This window comes from Protopterus annectens, chromosome 5.part0 (genome assembly GCF_019279795.1).
Source record: "Protopterus annectens isolate FY-2018-M chromosome 5.part0, PAN1.0, whole genome shotgun sequence".
NCBI lineage: Eukaryota > Metazoa > Chordata > Ceratodontiformes > Protopteridae > Protopterus > Protopterus annectens.
In genome coordinates this window covers 66,253,087-66,264,156 of record NC_056735.1, presented here as the reverse complement: position 1 = coordinate 66,264,156, position 11,070 = coordinate 66,253,087, and the positions used below count along the sequence as shown (strand labels likewise).

The 11,070-nt window shown below is 40.0% G+C and overlaps 1 protein-coding gene across 1 annotated transcript in view; it reads right to left on the bottom strand.

Annotated features, from left to right (window-relative positions):
* Positions 1–7,684: 7,684 nt before the first annotated feature.
* CCHR5.PART0H3orf38 (chromosome chr5.part0 C3orf38 homolog) overlaps positions 7,685–11,070 on the bottom strand; it is a 44,045-nt gene continuing 40,659 nt past the window's right edge. Inside the window, exon 3 of the mRNA XM_044072141.1 lies at positions 7,685–8,827. Coding sequence (XP_043928076.1) covers positions 8,282–8,827 — 546 coding nt within the window. The 3' untranslated portion in view covers positions 7,685–8,281. The remainder of the gene's footprint in view (positions 8,828–11,070) is intronic.

Genomic DNA, 11,070 nt, shown 5'->3' with positions numbered 1-11,070 from the left:
TCCAATGGGCAGCAATCCACCAAATGGCAACAATCTTACTCTCCCTTCCTCAGTACTTCCAGTACCCCAAGGCTCCATACTTGGTCATCTCTTATTTAGCATCTTTACTAACAACTTGTCAGTAAGCCAGTATGCTTATGACTCTACAGTAATATGCACTGCAAATTCCAGCTCTGAACTCCAGCAAATTACCCAGAATGCCCTCACCTCTACTGAATCTTGGATGAGTAACAATCATCTTGCCCTAAATCCAAAAAAAACTAAATTAGTAATTTTTACCCCTACGAAAACCATTCAGTTTGATAAAAATAAATCTTTACTATACAAGCCCAAGACAATACCACTACAGAAGTTGTCTCACACACTAAATTACTTGGCAATATTATAGATGAAAACCTTAACTTTGACCTACACATAAACAATAACATCAAAAAACACACCAAAAGCTCGGTATGTTCTACAGACACCAACAATTTCTTAGCCTCTCTACTAGACAAACCCTTGCAACTACCTTTTTATTACCCTTCTCCTTTATGGTGCCCCTCTCCTCACTAATATCCAAAATTCTACAAAATCCAAACTTGATATGTGTTACAACAGAATAGCAAAATTTGCCACCAAAGCCAAATTCTCATCCCACCACTGTAAGTCACTGAAACAATTAGGGTGGCTGGAACTCCCCCACCATCTCTCATTCACCCAACTAACTACAGTGCACAAAATAATTTACAGACCCACAGACTGTCCTGCTCTCTCAACTCTGCTTGCCAAATACCATCCCAGCAGGCGTCTAAGATCTGAAAATCATCTACTTCTAAAAGTAGATAAGCCCACCTTACCTGGTCAACTCCTCTATTCCTTCACCGTCGCCAAATTATGGAACTCACTTCCACCTTCTATAAGAAACACAGGCAGTACCGCCACCTTCAAACAAATACTAAAAAATCATCTCAATTCTTCCTGGCTATGTTCTTGCTCTACAACCTAACCTCTTCACTCTCCTTATATGATTAACTAAACTCCTATGTCTTTTGCTACTAGTAACTGATGACACTTTATCATCTTCACTTGTTATTGAATTCATTGGATTCTACTTTAATGTATATTTTCTGTACATATTACTGTTATCAAACTAGATTCCTGCTTTTATGTATATATTCTGTATATATTACTGTATTTACTATCAGTAACACTATTTCTACTTCTGCACCAATTAATATTTATATTTTTTTCTGTATATGTTCTTGTTGGAGCTTTTCTCCCTGGGCCTCCACTGAAAATGGGCTCTTTTAGGCTCAGTGGACTTTCCAGGTAAACAAATGCAATCAATAAATAAATAAATAAATAAATATGAAGTAAGGAAAAAGCAGGCTTATGGTATGTTTAGAGAGAAAGTCAGGGAAGAGAATTAGATAGCAGTAAGGAAGTAAGTGAAGAAGTGAGAGCAAGGAATGAAAAGGTACTTGTTCACATTTAGGAATATAGCTTATCCTGGTTTTGAGAAGAACAAAGTCAGGCATCACATTGATTCTGGTGTTCAGGATAGCTCTTATGAACCATTTGTTTGATAAGGTTGATGGCTTGTTTTTTTGAATGCTGGGGAAAGTACAGAGGCTCTTGGGAGGAAAACAGGGTATGCTGTATGGTAGACTCGCAGTCGTCATAGAAGTGACCCAAAAGAATTGTTTTAAGTAAGGACAAATATAAATTCTTTTTAGACTTGAATGTAAAATCCCTGGGGGCTGACACACTGTAAATACTCGGGCACTGTAGCGATGTGAACAGGTTAAGTAGTATACTGAAAATGAGATTTCCTACCTGGAACCAGGGAGCCTTCCAGGAGTTTTGTATTTTTGTAAAAAGGAAGGAATATGCAGGCCAAGTATCTTCCATGTTCACTCAGTAGGCAGGTGTTCTTATGAAACATGCATGGTAAAGTCTTCAGCATCTTTGCATCTGTTTGCAACAACTCGTTTAGATTCAAGACATCTAAAATGGAAATCAATAGTTCATGTGGTTTTATTTCTCTGGCAATGGAAAAAGTCAAAAATTGTGAATAAAGAATAAGAGTCTGTTCACTTTTCTAGGTTTAGAACGTCTGCAATATTTAACTATCTAACTAATGTGGAACTGCTGGTACAGCCCTTTTCAGGGGTTCTTCTAGAGTACATGGGATAAGACCTAGAAAAAAAAGTGACAAAACTCTCTGCAGACACCCCAGGACCACCCTCACTTACCACCTTTTCTGTGATTATTCAGTGGCATCATTCTGAAATAAGAGTGAACCATTACACCAAGGGATAAGTGTGTGTGTAGGGGAAGGGGCAGTGTGTGCGAAGGAGAAGGGTCAATGTGTGCGAAGGGGAAGGGGCAGTGTGTGCGAAGGAGAAGGGTCAATGTGTGCGAAGGGGAAGGGGCAGTGTGTGTGAAGCGGAAGGGGCAGTGTGTGCAAAGGAGAAGGGTCAATGTGTGTGAAGGGGAAGGGGCAGTGTGTGCGAAGGAGAAGGGTCAATGTGTGTGAAGGGGAAGGGGCAGTGTGTGCGAAGGAGAAGGGTCAATGTGTGTGAAGGGGAAGGGGCAGTGTGTGTGAAGGGGAAGGGGCAGTGTGTGCGAAGGAGAAGGGTCAATGTGTGTGAAGGGGAAGGGGCAGTGTGTGTGTGACGGGGAAGGGGCAGTGTGTGCGAAGGGAGGGGCAGTGTGTGTGAAGGGGAGGGGGCAGTGTGTGCGAAGGAGAAGGGTCAATGTGTGTGAAGGGGAAGGGGCAGTGTGTGCGAAGGAGAAGGGTCAATGTGTGTGAAGGGGAAGGGGCAGTGTGTGTGAAGGGGAAGGGGCAGTGTGTGCGAAGGAGAAGGGTCAATGTGTGTGAAGGGGAAGGGGCAGTGTGTGTGTGACGGGGAAGGGGCAGTGTGTGCGAAGGGGAAGGGGCAGTGTGTGTGAAGGGGAAGGGGCAGTGTGTGCGAAGGGAAGGGCAGTGTGTGTGAAGGGAGGGGCAGTGTGTGCGAAGGAGAAGGGTCAATGTGTGTGAAGGGGAAGGGGCAGTGTGTGCGAAGGAGAAGGGTCAATGTGTGTGAAGGGGAGGGGGGCAGTGTGTGTGAAGGGGAGGGGGCAGTGTGTGTGAAGGGGAGGGGGGCAGTGTGTGTGAAGGGGAGGGGGGCAGTGTGTGAAGTAACGATGGTAGGAAGTGTAACTCGGCGGATTAAGACAAAAAAATTTTTAAAGGGCTTCACCATAAAATCCTGAATTTGATTACCTCAGTCTCCATCTGCTAAATGTGTAAAAGTCATTTAGTCAGTGGTTCCTGGGTCACCCTTGAAGAAAAACAGTTAGTTATATGAGTTTACCTGGTTAACAAACAATAATAACCTGGTTAGTATTAAAATCATCATCAAACAAACTGTCTCTAAAATTTAATATGTAGCAGAAAAGGGTCTGTCTGTTGGATGGAGCCCTCTTTCAGGCCTACCGTGTTTAACTTGCTTTTTACAGAAAGCAAAGCACTTGAAGAAGCAATTCTTCAAATATTTAGAGAAACAAGAACAAAATATTTGTTTTATATTTTGCATTGTCTGGGGGGGGGGGTTATTTACCCGTTACACAACATTTTGGAAAGAAACATCAAAAATCAAAGATTTATCTACTGGGACATTGAAAAGTGTAGACTTTGCATCATTGGGAAATGGTTGGTTACACCATCATGCACATCTCCCAAAGGTGCCTGAAAGTGTTGCTGCCTTTAAAGAGAAATTTATCATACTATATTCACAATTAACTGTTTTCAGTCTGCATCAGTTCTGAAACTTTGTCCCTTAGATACACCAGCATTACTTTGTGTTAGATTTAAAGCTGTTCTAAAACATCAATCCACTATACTGGTATTACAGTTTACTGCTCCAACTCCTACAGTAGCAGATGTGAGTCCTCAATCTACATATCTGTCCAGCACTTTACCCTGAGTCGAGCCTTTAGAACTCTTTCTGCAGATAAAAGAGAGTCTTTATGGAATTCTAAATGAATTGCTGGATCTGCACCTGACATTTCTTGGACTCAAAATGGGTGTTTTTTTCTGGCCGTCCATAAATTTCTTCAAAAATATCATGGAAGAGACAGAGAAGCAGGAATGGCTAGTGCCTTTCCTGTGTTATTCTTAAACCCAGAACAAACTAGAAGACAGGTTTTCAGGATGATCATTTAAAACGTTTAGTAAAAGAATGACAATAAGAATCAGTACTTCCTGGGGGAAAAAAAACAACCTTCAGACAGAGAACTACAGGACTGATATTTCTCATCTGTGTTATAAGCCCAAAGAAGATGAAATTTGGTGTAAATGAGTCAAACTGTGGTCCACACCATAATATGGACTAGAAGAAGGGAGAGGGGTAGCTTATGTTGTGATCCAACTCTGAGAGATTCTGATGCCTCCTGCACTAAATTAAAATATCCCCAAAATATACTTTAGAGTTAATAAAAAGAACAGGCTTGGACACTTGCTCCTCAGGTGACCAGATGCTGGGTACCAGCTTCCTGTAAAATGATGTTTGTTGGGAAACTGGAATCTGCCTCACCGATGCCCAGCCCCCAAAACATCAGCTCAACAGCCAGGAAACCTTTAGACTAAGAAGCAACAGACAAATGAACAATCTCCAAGTCATAACAGGTTTAACATTTTGAAACAAGTCTTGCCCATAAGTGCCTGGAAGCTGACATGATCTCCAGGGAGTGGATTTTACTTTCCTAAATTTGAAAGTTTCAATGTAAGCCTCTTTTGTTATCAAAATGGTAGCATTAGCTTCTTTTCCCACTAACTCGTGACTATAGGTCTCAACTGTACTTATTTTGGAGGTACAATCCCGATATTCAAGCCTGATTTACCCCTTTCACATGACTTTCTGGATTTCCCTTGTTACACACTATTTTAAAGCTGTTTAGTATACAGGAGACTAGGTCACATGACCAGCATACTCATTTCTTCAATAATTGAAAAAAAAAAAAAAAAGAACAGACATGTTACATGATCTTTTTTCAGAAGCAAAAATAATGACTTTGTTGAGACCAATTTATGTAAGTCTACAGATTTTACACCGCATCTTCAATGACATACATGCATACATATACAACTTTGCATCATTTTTGTCCCTCAGTTTTTAAACAAGTGCTTTAGAATCTCACATTCCCACCAGAAGTGGCAGGAGACATGCTACTTGGTATGCAGACCTTAAGCTAATTAGGTACACCGATTTTGGGATAGATATCTCTTCTTTTCAAAAGTCTTTGTATCCATTTTCAATGTGTGCAGGCTGAAAGGTATGTTTAGGACTCCGTTTCAGCAGCAGCCAAAGTGTGTGGGGGGACACCAAAGTGGATAAAGGAACCTGATCTCAGTCCACCAGAAGCAGAGGGTTTCAAGATCTGCCAAAGACAAGAAAATATTAGATGCCTGCTCCTGAGAGGATGTGAAGGCCCCAGTGGGTTTGTGTTTAGAACACAGTCTCATTTCTTTTTTTCCTCCTACCAAGGTTGTGGCTTATCTATTTTTTTTTATCTGAGAAAACCAAGACAATGGAGAAAATAATGTCTACCATTTTACTATGCTCAATAAAATTCAGTAACAGCTATTTTGCTCTTGTAGCAAAATAATTTACTCACGGCAGCTCAATGAAAACAAACTGACAAATCTGACAAAATAAAGACTCTAAATCATTAGGGCCAAACTGATGGCCAAAAATAGCATCCACTTATGATGTTTTTCAGATTATGTCATTAACAAATCACTTCAGAAGCCTACCTGCTCAAAAAGAATACTTCACTATTATGAGTATTAAATTCTGTGGATACTGACAGCTGCTCATGTGGTCACTACAGGAGTTGACTGCAACTCAATAATAACGGATGGATGGATTTATGCCAGCCCAAAAATTTTTAAACACAGTACAGTACCTTTCTAGACAAGTAAATATCTTAGAAATTACACCAGACGTCAGAAATATAGTCCCTTTTAAAATATTTATATGATTGTGAGGGCAAGGAAATATACATCCACTGGTAAAAATTCTAAACATGGCTATTAATGTTTCAGCTTCCCTCTGGATAAGTTCACACATTAGCTTCACTAAGAACAGTGAAATCCATATTGAGAGAAACAAAAAAAATCCTTTTCTTCAGAAAAGTCCTTTATCTATATGGTATGTTTTACCTCATTACCTGAAGCTTTCAACAGGTTTGTACCATTGTAAGCATTACAGCAACTAGCTTACTGCAGTCTACCTACAGCACTGTACCTCAGGCAGTTGTCGTCATTGTAATCCACATTATTACAGTTCTCTTTTAAGGCCTCAGAATTCACTGAACTAGGTTGCTATTCTATACATAATGGCTGGTAAACAGTGCATTTTTGTGGAAACAAATGTGCAGTGACCATCTTTAAGAACTAATCCACCTTGGAAACATTGATGACTGATGTTCTGCTGTGTCTTACGGTCTTCTAGCCTTCTCTGACTTCATATCCACCAATAAAATATCGTAAAAACACCAACAAAACTGGCGATAGGAAAATCACAGTAAAATCAAAGCGACACACTGCACTCTCTGAGAGACATATCTATATCTACATCGACAACCCAAGATGCCTCAAACAAACGTCTTTGACAGACTTCTACAAATGAAAGTGACTGCTTTAAGATGAAAGCATACAATACTCATACTGCCCTGACCTGCTAGGCTGTAAGGTGTCTGGTAAATGCTTCTGTAGCCTAAGGACATGTTGTCTAAAGGCTTTTTTTTACTCTTTTACTCAACAAAACAGACACAGGATTTGATCATAATCACCTGTGCAGGAGCTCCTAGAGTATTTCTATTTTTTTCTCTTTGGCTTCCACGTGATCAGACAGCCAGGTATAATTAAACCATCTCTGTAAAACTTAACATTTCTACTCAACTACAGCATCTGAGATTATAAAACTGTATAGATCACTGGAACTCAGTTCAGATAGCTCAAAAATCTGATAAACCGTCTGTGGCTGCAGCCTGAAAGACATAGTCTAGGACTGCACATGACCCAGCATACATAGTCTATAAAGGAGGGAATCCACTGTGTTGAAAAGTTAGGAGCTAGAACACTGTCAATACACAGGTTACAGCCACAGAGTTTAAGCAAGAAGATTTACTGTGATGTAAAATGAGGCAAGTCTAATGATGACCACTCCCCAGTTAAAGTGCCTGTGCAAACATTCACGTAAAGTGAAGAGCCTCTCCTGCAATCACTTGTTACGAGCTCAGGATTCACAGCAGACCAATCAGGGTACAAAAGCTCTCCTTCTCCAGACAGTTACGGCAGACAGGCAGCTAGCATTTTAAAAGCAAATAACATAGTCAATAAGCATGGGGGGTTGCGGGTAATGGTCAACCAAAGTTATGGCTCTGCAAAGTCACCTGGCCAAGTATGAAGGCAGAAAGCAAAATTCTAGCAGTTATGCCTTACTACATCTTCATACTTGGGCAGAAAGCAAAATCCCAGTAGTTATGGAAAAACAGATCCTTGAAATTAGCCCAAAGTATTCAGGATCCATTCTGTTTACACCAGATACAGAAAACAAATACCTATGGATCGGATGTAAACCCCTGAGAAAACAAGCAGCAAAAAAGTAGAGCTAAAATCAGAGCCAATAGCAATAACAAATCAACCATTCAATAAAGTTTTCTGTTGCACTGTATTTTTTGAATGAATACATTGAAACAAAAAAAAAACATTTTTTTTTTGTTTAGGAAAAATGTTCTCTGCTTGCTGTGTATCTGGCAGAACTTGTAATGGTGCACACAACCATAAACTTTGAGAGAAAAAAAAATCATTAAGGCACTTGCATTTGCGACAAGAGGATTCATGTACTGTATTTCAAATCTGAGAGAATGTCTACCCATAGTTACACTCAAAGAAGTTCTAAAATCGACCCTGATCTCAATTAATGGTACATTTTACCACATACTAGTAAAGATGCCATCTTAAGCAGTTATTAATGGAGAAAATGCTTTGTCTCCCCTGAGGCTCCATCAGGAGGCTACTGAAGTATTCAACTCTCATATGTGCAGGGGGATGTTAAACATGGGTGCTAGCCATACTGATTTGCATATCATGTGATATGCAGTTCTTCCCAAGTGAATTTAGTCTGAATACAGCCTTCAAGGGGCTTGGACCACATCTGCTGTATCACTTTGTCACCTGTTAAGCTTCTTGACATGACATCAGCTAGAAGTCTGCATGGTTATGGAAACAACAATTTCAGCTTTGACTTTACATGCCATTATAGAAGCCCTCTAGCTCCTTCTTGTTATACTTCACTACAGGTTTCAGACTGGAATTTACTTGTTCAAGAACATTCTGTCCTTTGATGTTCAGATTTACAAACTTTATTTTCCAGTTACTGCCCTCAAGCGGAGCGCGGATAAGTCCAAAGATCTGTTCAAAAACACCCAAGCACACAGTTCCTCTGTGTATTGTGCCAGCTACTGCAACAACAACAAGTCCATATGGAGAACAAGCACATTTCAGTCCACCACCATCCATGTTTGGATTGAAAAAAAGATGCTCATCTTTCACCAAAGATAATAAACGGTGGCTGCTTATTTCAGAACCAAGGAATTCCTCACAATTTTGCACTGACGTGTAGTAAAGAAAATTAAGTTTGGTGTCTTCCCAGAAGTGCTGTGGGCCCCACGTCTCCTGCTCCATATTCAATGTAGGATTCTGAGAGTTCCAAAGTTGATAGAACCACCGGCAGAAATGTTCTCCTAGTGTTTCATAATCAATGCCTTTTGGGTTTACCTTTTCAACAGCAACCTAGGGAAGACAGAAAAACAAGTTTTTGGTGCTTTAAAGCTCTTTTTAAAATAAAAGTAAAAGACCATCATCTTGAATTCAGTACCTGAATTAGACATATTGAAGTATTTTGGTTATCTGCTAAAGTTACACTGGGCTTGACAAGGGTGTCTGTTTTTCAGGTGAAACCAATAAGAAATCCAAAAGACAACGTAATCTTTGTAATTAACACTATTAAGTAACTGCAAACATTAAAAAAATCATTTAAAAGGCAGCAGATGACAGCATCACTGGCAACTGAATGAGCAGAGTCAGCAAAACACAACAAAAACAAAGTTAAATGAGATGATATATGCTGCACACAAAGGCTGCTTAACTCATGACACTTCCCTTTAGTTAATATTTTCATGTAAACAAAACCCACAAAGTTACCATAATTAATCCTTCAGAAAAGTTGCATCATTTATATGTTAGAAAAATACTAAGAAACAAACATACTCACCGTAACTACGGCTCTCTAAGAGCAGGATTGTTGCAAAAGTGCTCCAATATATCAGATTGCCCGTTTTACAACCAATACCCACTTTAACTTATTTAGGGCGGGCGTATCTTAAGACTCAGTAGGCATAAAGCAGAAGGCAAACACATACGTGTACAATTTGGAAGATCAGTAATTACACTGTGTGTACATATGTGGGATGCAGGATAAAGCTGAAAATACCCACTGAAAACCACAAGTGGGCAAAAAGAGGAGCACAAGATTTCACCCAGCAAGCACTGTGGCCATAACCAAACTACAGCACTCAGGCAGCAACAAAAAGCACTGCATCGTTGTGATGCCTATTATATATTACCACAGCGTATTCAGAGTGTTGTACGCTATATCGCTTCCTCACCCTCCATAACTCTTTATTAAGGAGTCTCTGATAATGTGCTGGGGGGGATTTTTCGGTTATATAAAAGTGTGCTACTCTACATACCATCTATGGAAAGTGTACTTCAGCACCTTCCTGTTTTATGCATTATGTATCAGTTAAACAGCATAACTGTACATATGAATGTGAAGTGAATGGTCAACTGTTTTCTCGTGGTCTGCCTATTTGAAATCTGTATGTCCCCACGTTGAACCAGTCTTTCACCATGATAAATACATGCATAAATAAACAGGAAGTGATCTCACATCTATGAAATTAAAGATGAATAGCCCTAGCCAACTTTCTGAACATTCTACTAAACCTAAAAAAATAAATATTTTCCTCTCACTGTCAAGAAGGCAAATGAAGACAGTTGCCCATGGCTCACAATGGACCAGAAGACTCTAAACCGCCGTACAGTACTCTAAATCTACCAATTCTACAAGTCTCTTAGCTTGAGCACAGATAAAAAAATGCAAGGCAAAAGTAACAGCAGCACAGCCATTCAGTTCCTTCCAAAGGTGTAGCTGTACATTAAGTGTACTTTACCTTGACAGTAGTTCTTTAAGAGAGATCACTAACAGTAAATCATGACCTCAGAGTTTTACCAAACCTATGTCACTTCTTTCCTGGCCAGTAATTTCATCAGATGTGCCTTCTTCCTTGTTAATCGCATGCTGGCACTCAATTAAAAATCCAGGCTGGTGCACAAGGTTCCTATATATTATACAAGAGATTAGAGCCAGCACTGCTAGGAACAGTGTGGTCCTCAAAGGGACTTGCGATTTTGGTGGGCTACTATTCATCAAATAAGTGTAAATACTACTATAAAAACAAACAAAAAAATTGCTGAATTCAAAAGTATGATAAAAGAATAACTATGTCCCAGAACTCCATAGCTAGCTGGCAGTGGGGCACAAATGGGCCCCCCAATATGATGCACAATGGCACAGCTGGACTGTCCCTTATAAACTGCAAGGTACAGAGTATGAGAAGTGATCTGAAAATCTGGATAGCTTATACAATGGCCATCATCATAGTTATAGCTATATGTCTGGTTCCTGGCTTCCTTGGGCCATCTCTTTAGTACTGTGAGACAAAATGTGTTGAACACAAACACACACACACACACAAACACACACACACACACACAAACACACACAAACACACACACACACACACACACACACACACACACACACACACACACACACACACACACACACAAACACACACACAAACACACACAAACACACACACACACAATCACACACACAATCACACACACACACAATCACACAAACAGTCACACAATCACACTTTGCAGTCTGGGACAAGCATGGTTAATGG